The 20,001-nt window shown below is 41.0% G+C and overlaps 1 protein-coding gene across 8 annotated transcripts in view; it reads right to left on the bottom strand.

The window, feature by feature from the left end:
• Positions 1-170: 170 nt before the first annotated feature.
• The window catches only part of DOCK7 (dedicator of cytokinesis 7), a 268,374-nt gene continuing 248,543 nt past the window's right edge, over positions 171-20,001 (bottom strand). For 5 of the 8 annotated variants that reach the window (XM_070078382.1, XM_070078385.1, XM_070078378.1 and 2 more), the window contains 4 exons: positions 19,806-19,949; positions 18,492-18,598; positions 5,693-5,860; positions 171-2,210 (listed from right to left, as the gene is read on the bottom strand). In XM_070078382.1, the coding sequence (XP_069934483.1) occupies positions 2,168-2,210; positions 5,693-5,860; positions 18,492-18,598; positions 19,806-19,949 (462 nt within the window). In that variant the 3' untranslated portion in view covers positions 171-2,167. Of the gene's footprint in view, positions 2,211-2,319; positions 2,463-5,692; positions 5,861-18,491; positions 18,599-19,805; positions 19,950-20,001 lie in introns of those variants that run through there. The other 3 variants (XM_070078379.1, XM_070078384.1, XM_070078381.1) reach the window with 2 other exon arrangements.

The raw sequence follows: 20,001 nt of genomic DNA, 5'->3' as shown, positions 1-20,001 counted from the left end.
GGCACATATAAAAACTTGGTTAAATCTTCATTTTTAGCAGATGATCAATGATCTTATGTCTTGTTAAAGGACATTCTTGTTACTAAGGTTTTCTTAAAAATTATTCTGAACAATAAATATAAAGACTGTTGGAGTAACACTGCTAAATGTTCTATTTCAACAAATAAGAGTTGCTGGTCAACTAGTAAATTAGTGACTTTCTTCTATAAAGTCATGGTACTTCTTCCCCTTTACTGCATTTACAGTGATTAATGGAACTTTTAAAGAGAGACAACCCTGTGCACTGTCTGTAAGCTTCTGATAGAGTAGGTCTAGGATAGAACCTGGACCTCAAAAGATAGCCAATGTTAAGAACTAACACAAATTCCTGATGTGAGAAAGTTTGTGTTTTAAGAAAACTGATGTAAGAAGTTAGGATGTGTTTTGCATCATACCATTGTGTTTATAAGAGTTCTGACTGAAGTCAGAGAATTGGGTATTTCAAGATAATTAAATCATTGTATGTCTTTAATCCTTGATCTTGTCACTGAGATTTGTGTGAAACAGTCCAAAGTTCTAACTACAAGTACCTAAAGAGAAGTGACCTAAGGTTTACCTCTCCCTCCCTCAAAAAAGTTTCTTTTCTCCACTCATTGCCTCCTTCTGGTCATTTGTCTCTTCTTTCCCCAATATAGATTTTTGAAGTTATGCCCTCTGACTTCTCAACTCTTTTTGGTCCAACAACATACGTTGATCTGATAAACCCTGTTGTGATTCATTCAGTCTTTGGGTTGCTAAGATAAGGAATTTGAGATAATACTGCATGTTCCTAAGTATGAGTGAGAGGGGTGCATCAGAGTATACTAGCATCACCTACATGCTCAGACATTTTTGAACTCGTTTTTTACAGCAACTGTAGAATGAAGGCAGTGTATTAAATCTGAACAGTTATTAAGTGATTTATATAACTTCAGTAGAAACATAGGTGTCATACTACAAAGCAGTAATCCGACTCAAAAAATATTTAAAATACTTCCAGAAATTACTAATATGTACTGTGGAAAAAATTGCCAAATAACTGAAATGCTAATTTCTCAAACTGTTTTCTACATTACTTTTTCATATGTTAAATGAATTAGTTAATTTTGACTCAAGCAACTAATTTTTTACAAGAGTTTTGTAAAATCCATACAAAAGTCAGAAAGTACCTTGGCTTGTTTAATTTGAAACACAGGAATCACTTGTTTCAGCTGCCAGAAGACATGAAATTCATAAAGATTTTATTATCACAAAACTGAATCATAAATATTAAGCTCCTGTCACTTGGTATTAACTATTCCAGTATTTAATCATTTATAGAAGTTTTATCAGGTAAAGTCAGTATTAAAAGTTCATGGAAAATAGAATTAAAAAGTTTATTTTGGTGGAAACACTTTGAAATCCACAGGTTTTTCTAATGCTCATTTTCTGTGAACTTTTTGAACATCCCTCATATGCATTGCTTTCAAGACTAACTGCACCAGAATAAACATTTTCAAAATGTCAAATTCCTTTTTTTGGAATCAATGCAAAATAGTTTAGAAACTAATTTTTAAGACTTCACAAAACCATTACTACTACCTATCCTCTCTCATTAACTCACTTAATTTGGGGCTGTTCTTTGGGCCCATGAAGTGCCTGCAAGTTTTTTGCTAGTTTTAGAACTAGTTCTTGAATCTGCTCTTAACTGTCTGCCTTTGTCAGTAAAGAAAAGTTTTAAGTCTCACTCAGTAAAATTAGTGTAAACATTCACATATTTAATAGTACCTTTAAAATAAGCATTACTACATTTAAAATGGTACCAAAATGAATCTATAAATGGTAATATAAATTAAAAAATATGAACTTAAAAGTAAATAAACTTAACATTAGCTATGATATAAATAACAGTAAATGTATAGTGTACCTTTTGTGTCATTAAAATGTCAAAAAAAGAGATAACAGTATGTTACCAGAACAGTAGAAACTACAGCCATGATTCTCAAACTTTTAACAGTCTACATTTGATACTGTTTTGGCATTCTTCAATGACTTAATGCTGTAATTTTCAGAAGTACATCCTAAGTCATTTTTCAATAGATCGTTGAACTTTTCAGGTTCAATGTTGAATACATGGCTCTTTTCATATGAATGAAACAGTGCATTTATTTTAGAGATCCATTTTGCGAAGGCTCATTCGGCTGAAGGAATCTCTGGGAAAAAAACGAGAGGGCACAGATATAAGAAAGTAATTTCTACATATGCGTTTAAAATGTTGTACATACCTCTCTGCTGGATTTCACCAGTTTTGCCACCAGTTCTTTCAAGTTAGATGCTCATCCTACATACTCTGCTTTACATTTGTATATTTTGGCCTACATTTTTCTCTACAGATTAGAAGCATAGTAACCACTCTGGCAAATCTATTGGTCATTTATTCATTTGTCCAATGTGTGCTTCAGGTACTGTGATAAATAAGACAAACATTTAAGTATTAACGAGAAACTTCAGGAGAAGATTTGTGGTTATTAAATGGCAAAGCAGGTGTTTTCTAAATTTTTCTTTTGTTAAAGATTTATTTATTTATTTTGAGAGGTTTATTTTGAGTTACACAGAGAGGAAGAGACAGAAAGGTCTTCCATGCATTGGTTCATTCTCCAAATGGCCACAATGCCTGGAGCTGAGCCGATCCAAAGCCATGAGCTGCTTCCGGGTCTCCCATTCAGGTAACAGGCCCAAGCATTTGGGCCATCTTCCTCTGCTTTCCCAGGCTATAAACAGAGCTGGATTAGAAGAGGAGCAGCCAGGACACAAACGGGTGCCCATGTGGGACAGCTGCCTACTATGCCACAGCGCTGGCCCCTAAATTTTAAGTCTTAAACTTCTTGAACTTTGTCTCAAGTCCTTTTACATTCTTAAAGATTATTTAGTAATTATGTTCTTACCACTCACGTGGGAGAGCTGGATTAAGTTCTGGGCTCCTGGCTTTGGCCCCTAACCATTAGTGGCTTGCTCTCTCATCTGTCTTCCTGTTTCTCTGCCTCTCAAACAAATTTTAAAAACCTTCCAGGGAGGAAAAACGTCATACGCATGCACACAAATTAATGAGGGCCCCAGGAATCTTGTGGGTTATACAAGGTTAATGTCAAAAGAATATAGGCTGGCGCCGCGGCTCAATAGGCTAATCCTCCACCTAGTGGCGCCGGCACACCGGGTTCTAGTCCCGGTCGGGGCGCCGGATTCTGTCCCAGTTGCCCCTCTTCCAGGCCAGCTCTCTGCTGTGGCCAGGGAGTGCAGTGGAGGATGGCCCAAGTGCTTGGGCCCTGCACCCATGGGAGACCAGGAGAAGCACCTGGCTGCTGCCATCGGATCAGTGCGGTTCACCGGCTACAGCGCGCCAGCCGTGGTGGCCATTAGAGGGTGAACCAACGGCAAAAGGAAGACCTTTCTCTCTCTCTCTCTCACTGTCTACTCTGCCTGTCCAAAAACAAAAACAAACAAACAAAAAAGAATATAGAAAAATGGGATTAAAAGATAGTTTTATTTTGTTCCAGGCACTGGAGGGTTCTTTGGAAAGTTTGTGGAAAATATGTATTGTATATGGATTTCAAGATATTTGCACCATAACAAGTTTATCTTTTCTCCCACTTATCATGAACTTTTTGAAGTACTGTGATAGTAAGAAAAATTTAAAGTAATATTCTCCAAGAGAACCCATTACATGTTACTATAAATAACAGTTGCTTCTGTATTCAATCTAAGAGTATCACATTCCATGTAATCCAGAAAACTTCAGAATGAGAAAAAGGACAATGACCACAAAAATCTGAAAAGTTCTTAAGAATCCCTTCTCCCTCATTGGTCCCATTCACACTTGGAGAACCATTGTCTTAATATTCCAGATTTATAAGTCAGCAAAGTTAAAAATTTTTATTTTGTGAATTTTGAAGAGTGAAGGGGATGATATTCTTGAAATATCTCTTAAGGTATTTCCTTTATCCTTAAGTTAGTTTTTAATTTTCCTGCCATTAAAACTGAACCATGAGAGGCCAGTTACAAAGAGACTACATTGAGCTTTGAATATAAAAACTTGGAAAATAGCAGTAGTAGAGACAAGATGAGTGGAGGCAACAGGATGAAACTGCAAAAAGATTGAAGAGGGAACCACAAATGGAGGGGGGGAGGTGGCTACCATGAAAGGGGACCTCCTTTTAGGGTGTCACATCAGTATAGGGTGATGGAAGCAAAGTTTTGTCAGGGAAAGCATGCTGGGTCTCTGATCTCCCTGTGTTCCGGAAGAGAGCCAGAAGGTTTATATGCTCTCTGTGGGGGAGATGGCATACAGCAGGCACTTAGTATGACATTTTTCTGAATGAATACGTGAACAAGTGATTTTTTTGTAGGTCTAGAGATAAATATTAGGCCCTGCTAACAGGGACTAATCCCCAGATGGGTTAAACAGTTTAACTTTCTTCCACAGTAAAGTCTCAAGCATTCACACTGTTTTCATGTAAGCAACTTCACTGAGACCCTCCAGATATTAATTTATCCAATAATTGTACTTTAATAGCTTTACTGTTAGGAAAGGGTGGTAAAATTATCACTGTCACAATAATTCAATAGTTGTATGTGAATTTGCTTTCAAAAGTTAAAAAAAGGCCGGCGCCGCGGCTCACTAGGCTAATCCTCCACCTTGCGGCGCCGGCACACCGGGTTCTAGTCCCAGTCGGGGCGCCGGATTCTGTCCCGGTTGCCCCTCTTCCAGGCCAGCCCTCTGCTGTGGCCAGGGAGTGCAGTGGAGGATGGCCCAAGTGCTTGGGCCCTGCACCCCATGGGAGACCAGGAGAAGCACCTGGCTCCTGCCATCGGATCAGTGCGGTGCGCCGGCCACAGTGCGCTGGCCGCGGCAGCCATTGGAGGGTGAACCAACGGAAAGGAGGACCTTTCTCTCTGTCTCTCTCTCTCACTGTCCACTCTGCCTGTCAAAAAAAAAAAAAAAAAAAAAAAAAAAAAAAGGCAGTTTACTGTTAGGAGTTACTGAGTCCTTTCCGGATTTCAGGTGCCGAAAGAGGAGCTGTCTAGGACCCTTCCATCTGTAATTCCATTCCATCTCTGCAATAGCCTCTTCAGGGTAAATACCGTCATCCACCACACAACAGGGATCTACTAAATAATTCAATTACTGGCTCAAGTAGAACTAGGCTTCTGTTTGAGAAAATTCCAAGTTACTTCCATTTCTAATTTGTCAACAGTTAAAAGTGCAGAAAAAGTTTGAAGGCTGTTTGATACTCAATGATGTTACTTGTTAATACATACTTAGAAGAACATGCTGGATACTATTTACTATCAAGGCTGAGGGACATGGAAACATTCTAGTGAATCCTACCACAAAGTCTGACAGGACTTTAAAAGCAATACTTTTAGGAGACCAGACTTAAATGTGGGGTCCCAGTCAGTAAGAGTGCTTAACACAACCTTATAATTCTTGAACTGAGTTTTATCTCGCAGACTGATTCAATGTACAGGTGATGAAAGGCTCACACTAGTCAAACTCGTTAGATTTCAGGGGCTATATCTGAAACCCATAAATAAGGAAAGTTAGGTTAATACACTATTAAAACAGATAATTCAAGCAGATTTCATGTTTCTAAAGAGCTCCACAGTAAGAGGAAAAAACAACAAAAACTAAGCATACCTGTGGCAAGTGACAGGCAACACTGCCTTATATAACTGAGGGATCTTTCTGTTTATCAGTGGTTGCAGGGCCTCTTTAAGACGATGATAGTTTCTCTCTAGTTCCCTCTGATACTCCTTCTGATCTGGCCCAATTAAGCTCTTATTTTTCCTTAAGGCATCTTCACACCTAGGGAAAAAGTATGTAATTAAAAGTTTCTTTTGGCACAATCTGTGGACTTCTGACACACACCATTTTCTCATGGTGAGGATATTCTTTATGTTTTAGGTCTAAGGCAGGGAACAGATGATCAAATGAATTCCTTAAACATCTAATAGTTTGATTTTCGTTAAATTGAAAATTACGCATTTTTTTTTTTTAACTTTTATTTAATGAATATACGTTTCCAAAGTACGAATAATGGATTACTATGGCTTCCCCCCCATACCGTCCCTCCCACCCACAACCCTCCCCTTTCCCACTCCCTCTCCCCTTCCATTCACATCAAGATTCATTTTCGATTATCTTAATATACAGAAGATCAGCTTAGTATACATTAAGTAAGGATTTCAACAGTTTGCTCCCACACAGAAACATAAAGTGAAAAATAATAGATGATTTTTTTTAATGATGATGAAATCAGATCAGACCTATTGTCATGTTTAATCCCAGTGAGAGTCAAGTTGGGAGTTGATAGTTTCTATTCTTTTTTTTTTTTTTTTTTTTTTTAAATTACGCATTTTTAAGAAAGATTTATGTATTTGAAACACGGTGTTATATATAGAGAGGGAGAGACAGATCTCCCATCTTCTGGTTCACTCCCCAGATGGCTCCAGCAGCCAGGGCTGGGCCAGGCCAAATGTAGGAGCCTGGAACTACATCTGGAGTCCTCCCATGTGGGTGCTAGGTGTCCAAGCACTTCAGTCATCTTCTGCTGCTTTCCCAGCCACAACAGCAGAGAGCTGGATTGGAAGTGGAGCAGCTGGGACTTGAACTGGTGCCTATATGGTATGCTGGCATCATAGGTGACAGGTTAACCTGCTGTGCCACAATGCTGGCTCCTAAAATTATGCATTTTTAATGTCAAATCAGAAGCCATGGGGCTGGCACTGTGGCTTAGCAGTTAAAGCCACTGCCTGCGGTGCCGGCATCCAATATGGGTGCCGGTTCAAGTCCCGGCTGCTCCACTTCCTATCCAGCTCTCTGCTATGGCCTAGAAAAGCAGCACAAGATGGCCCAAGCCCTTGGGCCCCTGCACGCGCATGGGAGACCAGAAGAGGCTCCTGGCTTCAGATCGGCGTAGCTCTGGCCGTTGCGGCCAATTGGGGAGTGAACCATTGGATGGAAGACCTCCCTCTCTCTCTCTCTCTGCCTCTCCTTCTCTCGTGTAGCTCTGATTTTCAAATAAATAAATAAATCTTGAAAAAAAAAAAAGAAGCTATTTATTTTATTTTTTTTTAATTTTTGACAGGCAGAGTGGACAGTGAGAGAGAGAGACAGAGAGAAAGGTCTTCCTTTTGCCGTTGGTTCACCCTCCAATGGCCGCTGTGCTGCGGCCAACACATCACGCTGATCCGAAGGCAGGAGCCAGGTGCTTATCCTGGTCTCCCATGCGGGTGCAAGGCCCAAGCACTTGGGCTATCCTCCACTGCCTTCCCGGGCCACAGCAGAGAGCTGGCCTGGAAGAGGAGCAACCGGGACAGAATCCGGTGCCCTGACCAGGACTAGAACCCGGTGTGCCGGTGCTGCCAGGCGGAGGATTAGCCTATTGAGCCATGGCGCCGGCTCTGAAGCTATTTTTTTTTCACATCCCCACTGGGCTGTAACCATACTTAAGTTGTACTAATGGCATCTGGCACAGTGCTTTGTGTTCAAATTTTTTTTTTAATTATTTATTTATTTGAGAGGTAGAGTTACAGACAGAGAGGAAGAGATAGAAAAGCCTTCCGTTGTCAAATGTTTCTTAAATGAACAGATCTTGATAACAATTCTTTATCCAAGTTATTCAACTATCTTAAAAAAGAATCTGGACCTGAACACCTGAAGGAAGAAAAAATATTTAAAAACCAATATATAGGGGCTGGTACTGTGGTGCAGCGAATCAAACTCACTTGCAATGACCACATCCTTCACTGGAATGCCAGTTCATGTCCTGGCTGCTCCATTTCCAATTCAGCTTCCTGCTAGTGGACCTGGGACGCAGTAGGTGATGGCTCAAGTACTTGAGTCCCTGCCATCTATGTGGGAGACCCAGATGGAGTTCCTGGCTCCTGGCACTGGCCTGGTCTAGCCCAGGCTGTTGCAGCCATTTGAGAAGTGAACGAGTAGATGAAAGATCTCTCTCTCTCTCTGCCTTCCATCTCTTGTGGGATACAGCTGAAGTGATGCTTAGTGGGAAATGCATAGCCTTAAATGCTTATGTTAGGAAATTGAAGAGTAAGCAACTTTAGATTATTTATTCATTTATTTGACAGGTAGAGTTACAGACAGTGAGAGAGAGAGACAGAGAGAAAGGTCTTCCTTCCGTTGGTTCTCTCCTCAAATGGCTGCAACGGCCAGAGCTACGCCAATCCAAGGCCAGGAGCCAGGTGCTTATCCTGGTCTCCCATGGGGTGCAGGGCCCAGGCACTTGGGCCATCCTTCACTGCCCTCCCGGGCCACAGCAGAGAGCTGGACTGGAAGAGGGGCAACCAGGACTAGAACTGGCGCCCATATGGCATGCTGGCGCCACAGATGGAGGATTAACCTACTGCACCACGGTGCCAGCCGCAGAGTTAGAACTTTAAAAGAATAAGATAAACTATGACAAATAAAATACTAAAATGATACAATCAAAATTTTCAAAAGTTGGTTCTTTAAAAAAACTAGAAAAATAGAGTACACTCTTACAAGATTAAATAAGAAAAGGTTAAATATCCCCTACTATGAATTTAAAATGGAACATAAAGTCAAATATAGCAGATGTTTAAAAAGTCAGAGAGGGTATTATCTGTGATTTAATGCAAAAAGCCTGAAACTCTAATTGTTATTAGATAAGAATGATTTAGCAAAACAAAATCAAAATGTGAGTAATCATAACCATCATACAAATCAGTTAAATCACAAATTTGTACACAAAACACTAACACATTGTAGTATTGTAGGTCTTAATTGTCAATGTAAGATAAGAAAGTCTTCAGATATATTATTAGAATTAATAAGCTTGGTAAATTTCTCATGTAAAATTAATATACAAGGTCAACTACAAAATATAATACAATTTTACTTTTTAATGCTTATCCCTACTAAGCATTCTAGGGATAACTAATATAGAACAATTATTCATGAATATATTAAAACCATTTACAGAGTCTAGGGAAAACCTGATTCCTCAAAAGAAGTTCTCAACTCATTTTTCAAGGCTGAAAGACCAAAATCTGTAGACTATTAGGAAAAATAATAATTCAGTTTCACAAAAATAATTAGAAAACTTTTTTTAAAAAGATTATTTACTTGAAAGGCAGAGTTACAGAGAGGCGGGGGGTGAGGGGGTGGAGAGAAAGGTCCATTTTCCATCCACTGGTTCAATCTCCAACTGGCTGGAATGGCTGGTGCCAGGCCGATCCAAAGCCAGGAGCCAGGAGCTTCTTCCGGGTCTCCTACACAGGTGCATGGGCCCAAGCACTTGTGTAATCTTCTACTGCTTTCCCAGGCCATAGCAGAGAGCTGGATTGGAAGTGGAGCAGCTGGGACTTGAACTGGTACCCATATGGGAAGTTAGCACTAGAGATGGCAGCTTTCTCTGTTGCACCACATCACAGACCCCCAAAACTTTCAAACAAAATAGAACTGTTCTACCAACGCATTAAAGTCACACAGAGTGGGCATTTGGTGCAGGAGTTAAGACACTAATTTGGACTTCACTTCCTATATCAGCATGCTTGGTTAGTCCTAGCTCCTCTGCTTCTGAGCCAGTTTCTTGCTAATCTGTTCTCTAGGAAGTGGCAGATGATGGCTCAAGTACTTAGGTGTCTGCCACCCTGGGAAGCAGCAGTTGACGCCTCAAATATCTGAGTCCCTGCCACCTATAGGGAGACCCAAATGGAGTTCTTGGGTTCCTAGCTTTGGCCTCACCCAGCCCTAGTTGTTGTGAGTGAACCAATGGATAAGATCTCTCTTCCCTATGTCTCTCTGACTTTCAAATAAATATTTAAAAAACCCCAAAAATAAAAAAAAAACCCACACACTTAGATTCATTGTGACCAAGCTGTTTATCCTTGGAATCAACGCAAAATTGGGTTAACAACAGGAAATCAAAAAATATAACTACCCCGCTAAAAGATATTTTAAAAGATGCGGAAAAGACTTTTGACAACAATATTGAAAAATTTAAAATAAAAATTTTTAAAAATGAGTAGGAGTCTCCTTAATTTAAAATTTCTAGAAAAAACCTGCATCTAGTACTATATGTAACAGTGAAAACATTTACCTTCAGAACATTTCCTGTTCCTATTCAAAATAGTATTGTAGGTCCTAATTGTCAATGTAAGATAAGAAAGTCTTCAGATATATTATTAGAATTAATAAGCTTGGTAAATTTCTCATGTAAAATTAATATACAAGGTCAACTACAAAATATAATACAATTTTACTTTTTAAAAAATACTTAGGTACTAGTGTTGTGGCACAGTGGATTAAGCTGCCACCTCAGATGCCAGCATTCCATATTAGAGTGTGAGTTCGAGTCTTGGCTACTCTGTTTCTGATCCAGCTTCTTGCAAATGCACATCTGGGAAGGCAGCAGAAGATGGCCAAAGTGCTTGGGCCCCTGCATCCACATGCGAGACCCAGATGGAGAGCCTGGCTCCTGGCTTCAGCTTGTGCATTGCAGCCATTTAGGGGATGGATCAGTGGATGGAAGTGTGCACTATCTTTTTCACTCTCTGTAACTACCTTTCAAATAAATAAATAAATCTTAAAAAAAAAAATACTCAAAAAGTCTAAGTGAACGGGGAAACACATGCCACATTTTGTTGACCTCTCCGTGTTTGTCCCTTTCTCTGTCTGTAACTCTGCCTTTCAAACAAATAAATAAATCTTTTAGAAAAAATAAATAAATCTTTTAGAAAAAGATTTGCTTGTTTGAGAGGCAGTTACAGAGAGAGAGAGAGAGAGAGAGAGAGAGAGATATCAATCTTCCATCTGCTGGTTCACTCCTTTAATGTCTGCAACGGCTAGAGCTGGGTCAATCCGAAGCCAGGAGCCAGGAGCTTCTTCTAGGTCTCCCACATGAGTGCAGGGGCCCAAGGACTTGGGCCATCTTCTGCTGCTTTCTCAGGTGCATTAGCAGGGAGCTGGATCAGAAGTGAAGCGGCCAGGACTCGAACATATGCCCATACGGGATACCGGCACTACAGGCGGTAGCTTAACCTGCTATGTCACAGCGCCGGTCCCACAAATAAATCTTTAAAAAAAATAAAGAAGAAATACAACTATGTCTATCATATTGAGTTTTAGGAGTGAATATGACTATTACCATGACCTCAGGTTAAAAGAAAAGGAATTCTTGGGGTATCATTTGGCCCAGCAGTTAGCCCACTGGTTGGGCCATCCATATCCCCTACCCTATCAGAGTGCCTGGGTTCGATCCTGGCTCTGCCTTCCAATCCCAGCTTCCTGGTAAAGCAACCCAAGGAGGCAGCAGGTGATGGGTAGAAGTTGGGTTCCTGTCAGCCATATGGGAATTTGAGTTCCTGGTTCCTGGCTTTGGCCTGGTTCAACATGAGCCATTGTAGATTTTTGGAGGATGAAGTCATGGATGGAAGCTCACATTGTTTCAGTCTCTTGCTTCTCAAAATAATTAAGTGACAAATAAATTTTCAAGACATACAAATACTAGACTGAATCACTTAAGCATTAGGAACGTGTTTATAAATCTGTATGTGTATATATGTGTGTGTGTGTGTGTGTATATATATATATATATATATATATATATATATGGTAAACCCCAAACCCAAAGATGAAACACCCCAAAAATTAAATACATGGAAAATGTTTGCTACTTTTAGTAATAAAAGCAAACTGAAGTTATCATTTAAAATTGATTGGGGCTGGCACTGTGGCACCAGCATCCCATGTGGGCACTAGTTCTAGTCCTGGCTGCTCCTCTTCCAGTCCAGCTCTCTGCTGTGGCCTGGGATAGCAGTGGAAGATGGTCCCAGCGCTTGGGCCCCTGCACCCGCATGGGAGACCAGGAGGAAGCACCTGGCTCCTGGCTTCAGATTGGCACAGCTTCGGCTGTTGTGGCCATTTGGGGAGTGAACCAATGGAAGGAAGACCTTTCTCTCTGTCTCTCTCACTGTCTGTAACTCTACCTGTCAAATAAATAAATAAAATCTTTAAAAAATTTTGATTAGCATAAGATACCCTACTCAAATACTATTACTTCCGGCATGTTACCTTGAGATTAGTACTGTTATATTCTTGGTACTCTTAATAATTAAAAACTTTTTGTAATGGGGTTGGCACTGTGGTGCAGTGGGTTAAATCCCCAGCCTGCAGTGCCAGCATCCCACATTGGTACCAGTTTGAGTCCTGGCTGCTCCACTTCTGATCCAGCTGCCTGCTAATGTGCCTGAATGGCCCAAGTCTTAAAAAAAAAAATAAAATAAAAAATAAAAAATAAAAAAAAATAAAACTGTATCTATCATATTGGGCCCCTGCACTCACGTGGGAGACCTGGAAGAAGCTCCTGGCTCCTGGCTTTGGATCGGCTCAGCTCTGGCCGTTGTGGATATTTGGGTAGTGAAACAGCAGATGGAAGACACCCCCCCACTCTGTTACTCTTGTCTTTCAAAGTAAATAAAATAAGTCTTTAAAAAAAACAACTGTTTGTAATATACTACATATTAAGAACCAATGAAGCTGGCGCCGCGGCTCACTAGGCTAATCCTCCGCCTTGCGGCGCCGGCACACCGGGTTCTAGTCCTGGTCAGGGCGCCGGATTCTGTCCCGGTTGCCCCTCTTCCAGGCCAGCTCTCTGCTGTGGCCAGGGAGTGCAGTGGAGGATGGCCCACGTGCTTGGACCCTGCACCCCATGGGAGACCAGGAGAAGCACCTGGCTGCTGCCATCAGATCAGTGCGGTTCACCGGCTACAGCGCGCTGGCTGCGGCGGCCACTGGAGGGTGAACCAACGGCAAAGGAAGACCTTTCTCTCTGTCTCTCTCTCTCACTGTCCACTCTGCCTGTCAAAAAAAAAAAAAAAAAAAAAGAACCAATGAGAGGCTGGGGCTGTGGCACAGCAAGTTAACACCTTGGCCTGAAGTGCCAGCATCCCATATGGGCGCCGGTTCAAGACCTGGCTGCTCCTCTTCCAATCCAGCTCTCTGCTATGACCTGGGAAGCAGTAGAAGATGGTCCAAGTTATTGGGCCCTTGCACCCGCGTGGGAGACCCAGAAAGGCTCCTGGCTTCAGATCAGCGCAGCTCCAGCTGTTGTGACCAATTGGGAAGTGAATCATCAGATGGAAGACTTCTCTCTCTCTCTCTCTGCCTCTCCTCTCTTCTATGTAACTCTGACTTTCAAATAAATAAATAAGTCTTTTAAAAAAATAGAGTCAATGAAGGGGCTGGCATTGTGGCACAGTGGGTAAAGCCACAGCCTACAACATTGGCATACCATATGGGTGGAGTCTTGGCTGCTCCAATTCCTATCCAGCTCCCTGCTAATGTGCCTGGGAGAGCAGTGGAAGATGGCAAAATCCTTGGGCCCCTGTTTCCCATGTGGCAGGCCCTGAAGAAGCTCCTGGCTCCTGGCTTTGGTCTAGCCCAGTCCCAGCAATTGCAGCCATTTGAGGAGTGTACCAGTGGATGGAAGATCTCTCTCTCTCTCTGTCCCCCTCCTCCACTCTCTGTAAACTCTGCTTTTCAAATAAATAAATAAATCTTAAAAAAAATGAGTCAATAAAAATATTCTTGTACTTTGGCTCAGTAACCTCATGTTAGAACTACCACCACCAACAAAAATGTCTCTTGTGGTATAAGCTACACCACATTCTGACAAATTCAAATAATAGGAATACAGAAAATTACAACTTACTCATTTGAGGAAATAATATAATAATTAGAATAGCTCTAGGTTTAACTATAAAATAATTTAAGATTATATGTATGCTGAGACCAACTATGGAAAATGAATGTAGTAATATTGGCATAAAAATGAATGGTAACAATAATTAAAAATGTATTGTCTACAACTTTATTTGTAGGTTTTCTTATTAAAAAATATTTGAAAGGCAGAGTGACAGAGAAAGGGAGAGACAGAGAGAAAGAGATCTTCCATTCGCAGGTTCACTTCCCATATGCCTGCAATACCTGGAGCCTCATGAGCCAGATGGAAGCCAGGAGCCAGGAAATCCATCCAAGTCGCTAGTGAATCCCTGTACTTCAGTCATCATCCACTGCCTCCCAGGTTAGCAGATTAACAGGAATATGGACTGGAAGTGCAGAGTAGCTGGGACTGTAACCAGCACTGCAGTGTGGGATGTGGGCATTGTAAGTGACGGTTAACCAGGAGTGCCACGACAAGTGCCCCTCTTTGTAAATTGTAAATGTTATATAGTTTTTTTTTTTTTTTGTAATGTAAAAGGAGAAAGCTTTCTCTATAGACACTAACACTTTTTTTTTTTTTTTTTGACAGGTAGAGTTGTAGACAGTGAGATAGAGAGAGACAGAAAGAAACGTCTTCCTTCCGTTGGTTCACTCCCCAAATGGCCCCAAGGGCCAGAGCTGTGCCGATCCGAAGCCAGGAGCCAGGTGCTTCTTCCTGGTCTCCAATGAGGGTGCAGGGGCCCAAGCACTTGGGCCATCCTCCACTGTCCTTCTGGGCCACAGCAGAGAGCTAGATTGGAAGAGGAGCAACCGGCACTAGAACCCGGCGCCCATATTGGATGCCGGTGCTGCAGGCAGAGGATTAACCAAGTGAGTCACAGCACTGGCCCTGACAGTAACACTTAAGGAGACCTCTGACTATAGGAATTCATATACCTATAGTAAACACAAGTATACAAAAAAGAGAAGGACATTTGTTTACAACATGGTAATGGTTGTAAACATTAGTAGGAAAAAAGAATTAAAGAAGTGTGTATTGCTCCACGGTCAACTGGCTCATAAAACTAGCAGGACTTTATTATTGTTGTTGTTTTAAAACTGTAAAATAATAAATTTAATGCTAAAAATGAGCCAGTTTTCTCTAAGCAGAAAACAGAGTTTTTTTATTTTGCTGCTGCAGATCATCTAACTCTAAATACCAGGAGCAATGTTTTCTGAAACCAATCCTACAAATTTATCTATCCCAGTAATTGCCTTATGTTTGTAAAATCTCAGGCTCCTGTGAAACTTTTTGAAGTTTTTCTTTTACATTGATACCATGTTCAGGTAGGAGAAATTGATAACAGTTTGTGATAGGTAATGTAATGAGAATAAATGAGGTATCATTCCAAACTATTTAAATAAGTTAGCATTACTTGTACTTTTTTATGACAAAACTGATGTAAAATTACTTCTGCCCAAATAAACCCATTCAATGAATGATTTGATAAGAGAGGCCATACTTCATATTTGGTAACTGAAACAATGATAGGGAGTCAAAGACTGGGTTCTGCCTGTGGTTCTGATACTGCTTTGTTAGGTGATATTCAATGATACATAATGACACACAAGGTCTTTTCAATCTGATCTCAATCTACTTTCCCAGTCTTTTCTTTGACTACTTGGTCTTCATAGAGTCCATGGTTTCAGCTTCACTGGACCACTTAATTTTCCTAGAACAGATCCTGAATTTTGCTCATGTTTTTGTGTATTGGGTAAATCCTTCTTCATTTCTGCCTGAACAACTGATACTCATCATCTAAGGTCCATTTCAAATATTTGTAATATTCTTTGACTTTGCTTCATCTGTAAATATTTAATTACTTATTCTGAAAGGCAGGCAGAAACACACACACACACACACACACACACACACAGAGAGAGAAAGAGAGAGAGAGGTCTCCCATCCACTGATTCACTCTCCAAATGCCCTCAATAGTCAGGGCTGGGACAGGCTGGGAAGGCAAGCTGGGACTCCTATGCGGGTGGCAAGGACCCAAGTTCTTGGCTCCATTAGCTGCTGTCCCCCAGGGTACATATTAGCAAGAGGCTGGAATAAGGAGTGGAATCAGGACTCAATCCCAGTCATTCTGATATGAGATGCTAATGCCCCAAATCTTAACAGATAGGCCAAATGTGCACTCCTCATTCCTTCTATTGTGGATCAAAGTGTTAGCAAGGCAGGAATCAAGTATCGGGCTAATACACGATTTGTTTTCCCAACTGTTTCATAATTTTGTATTTACTAAACATATATTTATTATGTGTCAAGTATTAGCCTAGAAATATTCTCCTTGTGCAGAGGAGTTAAGATAACATGCATGAGACTGCTATCTTTAGAAAGGCCTGATCGCAATTTCGGTGCTTGGTTAATGCAAGGTTGGTTTTGGGGAGGTTCTCATCATTCCCAAAGCAAAAAAGTGGCACGTTAGGCCCAAACTGTTTATAAAGACACCATGAATGGACCAGTGCTGTGGCACAGAAGATAAAGCTGCCACTGTAGTGCCAGCAACCCATATGGGCACCGGTTCGATTCCTGGCTGCTCCACTTCCGATACAGCTCTCTGCTAGGCCTGGGAAAGCAGTAGAGGATGGCCCAAGTCCTTGGGCCCTTCATCTGCATGGGAGACCCGGAATAAGCTCCTGGCTCCTGGCTTCGGATTGGTCCAGCTCCGCTGTTACAGCCATTTTTGGATAGTTAACCAGTGGATAGAAGACCTCTCTCTCTTTCTCTCCTCTCTCTCTCTGCCTCTGTAACTCTGCCTTTGAAATAAATAAATAAATATTTAAAAAAATAAATTTTAAATTAAAAAAAGATACCTTGGTGCCTGCTGAATACTTGCTTTCCTACTGTGTGTCTGGCATTTTGGTAAATGCCAGGCAGAGTGTGCCTATGGAACCAGTCTCCACTGAAAAACCTTTGGCACAAAGTCTTACCTAATCAGGTTCTCCGGTAGATAACATTTCACACAAGCTGTCACAACCCGTTCCTGAAGGAATTAAGTATGTTTTGCATGACTGCCCTGGTAGAGGACCCTTAGAAGCCTGCAGTTAGGGACCACTGTTGCGGCAGAGTGGGTTACACCACTGCCTGTGATGCCAGCATCCCATATGGGCGCTGGTCTGCGTCCCGGTGGCACCCTTTCTCATCCAGCTCTCTGCTAATGGCCTGGAAAAGCACTGAAAGATGGCCCAAGTGTTGGGCCTCTCTGCCCACACGGGAGACCTGTCTGAAAGCTCCTGGTTTCAGCCTGTCCTATCGATGGCTGTTGCAATCACCTGGGGAGTGAACAAGCAAATGGAAGAGCTCTCTTTGTCTCTCCCTCTCTCTCTGTAACTTGGAGTTTCAAATAAATAAATAAATCTTTAAAAAAAGAAAAAAAAAAAAAAGCAGCACACAGCTGGTTTCCTCCAGCCTTGACCCCATCCACCTTTTCCCTTTGCTGACTATTTTGTATCCTTCAGAGCAATGTACTGAAGGACTCTATGCAGTGTGTGCTGAGTCCTCCTAGCAAATCACTGAAACTGGGGTACCCAGGAAGACCCCCAATACATCCATGTTCCATGTAGTTCACCCAATTTGCTCAATTTCCCTATAGGAGGTAGATGTTATTATCCTTACTTTAAAATCAGAAAATTGAGGATTAGAAAGATTAAATGGCCTGGAAGAGAACACAGACAAATTTTTTTTTTTTTTTTTTTGACAGGCAGAGTGGACAGTGAGAGAGAGAGAGACAGAGAAAGGTCTTCCTTCCATTGGTTCACCCCCTAAATGGCCGCTACGGCTGGCGCGCTGTGCCGATCCGAAGCCAGAGCCAGGTGATTCTCCTGGTCTCCCACGGGGTGCAAGGCCCAAGGACCTGGGCCATCCTGCACTGCCCTCCTGGGCCACAGCAGAGAGCTGGCCTGGAAGAGGGTCAACCGGGACAGAATCCGGTGCCCCAACCGGGACTAAAACCCGGGGTGCCAGCACCGCAGGCAGAGGATTAGCCTAGTGACCCACGGCATTGGCCAAGAACACAAATTTAAACATAAATATTTGCTTTCATGTTCACTCCTTATAAGTTCACTGAGGGGGGGCTGGTGCTGTGGCACAGCAGGTTAAGCTGCTGCCTGCAGTGCCAGTATCTTATATGGGCACTAGTTTGAGACCCAGCTGCTCTCTTTCTGATTCAGCTCTCTGCTACGGCCTGGGAAAACAGTAGAAGATGGCCCAAGTCCTTGGGCCCCTGCACCCACATGGAAGACCTGGAAGAAGCTCCTGGCTCCTGGCTTTGGAATGGCCCAGCTCCAACCATTGCAGCCATCTGGGGAGTGAAACAGTGTACAGAAGATCTCTCTCTCTGCCTCTGCCTCTCTGTAACTCTGCCTTTCAAATAGATAAATAAATGTTAAAAAAAAAAAAAGGAAGAAAAGAAAGAGATTTCAATAAGGGAAGGGAAGCAGAAACTCACACACTGAAGTAGGTAAAAAAAAAAGGGTAACTTTCAAGTTAGATAACTTAATAATAGCTTCAAGTTAAAAAATTAAAATATAGTATTAAAGAATATTAAATTAGACACAGATCATTTCTCATTGTGAACCATTTCCCTGTGCTCTCTCTTTTCAATAGTTCCTTAAGGTCATTATGGCATACTTTGGGTCTAGACACTGTCACTCTGAACATCATTACGCAGGAAGCCTTGAATACCTTTTAGTAAAATCTTTAAAGCAGAGTCGCAGTTTATTATGATGTCTAAACAGCTTTGGGTCACTGGGTATTTCAGATAAGAAAACCTGGGCAACTTCCAAAGGTCCCTGTAAAATAAGGAAATAAAATAAGAAGTGTGATTTTTGTCTTCTCTGAAACCAGACAGAATAAATCTGAATGATTTTTTTAAAGCACGGAGGTGGCTGCATTTACATGGAATTCATTACCTATTGATTCCTATATTAAAACTCTTCAGAGAAAATTGTTTCAGTGTCTCGTAAGTTCATATTTACAGTCTTGCTTACTGCAATTAACTTAATTACTGCTTAACATTCTTCAAAGTAGGAGCTCAAGGACTGCTGTGTTCCTTAATGCAGTTTGCCTTGTTCTTTACATTCCTTTAATTTATCCTAGATATGTAAGTGTCAGGCTATTATATCTGCCAATTTACTGATTGCTAGACTTGATTTTTACTAAAACAGTTTCTATCAGTATTTCAAAGATGTTCCTGACACAGTTAAAGAAGATGATCTTTTGTGAGTTACATCATGAGGAGGTAAAACCTCAAAATCATGTGTGTTACTAGTGGGCAAAAGTCATAAGGCATTTTAGTATGGGTAGAGCATTTTTTGGGCTTTGCTCCTTTCACCTAAAAAGTATTTAAGATATGTTACGTGAGATCTTACTGGCAGCCTTTCTGAGCTTTCCTTACCTTGGAACATTCCTTAAGATTAGGACCATGCCTAAAATCATTAGCAAGAGGACCTCAGGGAATCAACTCTAAGAAAATCATGGGAATGCCTTCTAATTCGCATCTGACAAAGTAACAATATTATTGTGTGTACATATATCATTAAAAATTTAAAAATGATTCCACAGCATCTACTTAAGCCTCTCCATTCACTGTCAAGATCTGGAGAAGGTAGTATCATGGAAAATCAAGATAGGACTTATGTACAAAGCTTTGAAAATGAGTCTTCCTTTTTAGATCACATTCACGGAGTATAAGCTTGTTAAGTAAAGGCTATTTTAAGTTTCTTAATTCTTTCTTAATACAATGTACAGGAATGGATAGGTAGAAAAACACAGGCAGTAGATAAGGCAGGTGTGAAAACCTTATATCTGAGATTATACTAAAGCCTTTTTTTTTTCAACTTGACTTCATTAATACTTTGTGTCTTTTATAATCACATCTAACATGTATCTGTTTCACTTGATTTAGCACCTATTTTTGATCTTTATAAAATATAATAATGAAATTATTCCAAGTCCTATTTAGAACTTCAATACATAGTGCTAGCAATAAGCACTAACCTGATTCACTGTTGTGCCTACAGATCCCTGGAGTACCATCTGTAGCATTTTGGGGTCTGCTGGGTCTTGATGTGTCGCAAATGCCAACTCCTGCGTCTTTTTCTGCATGTCTTCAATAGCAACTTCAATTGGTGTTAAGATGATCTGAGTAAAATAGTATCTATTAGGTCAGTGTACTGATTAAAAACTATCTAAT

The sequence above is a fragment of the Oryctolagus cuniculus genome, chromosome 7 (assembly GCF_964237555.1).
Source record: "Oryctolagus cuniculus chromosome 7, mOryCun1.1, whole genome shotgun sequence".
NCBI lineage: Eukaryota > Metazoa > Chordata > Mammalia > Lagomorpha > Leporidae > Oryctolagus > Oryctolagus cuniculus.
The sequence above is the reverse complement of the archived record's forward strand: the minus strand, read 5'-3'. Positions and strand labels throughout refer to the sequence as shown.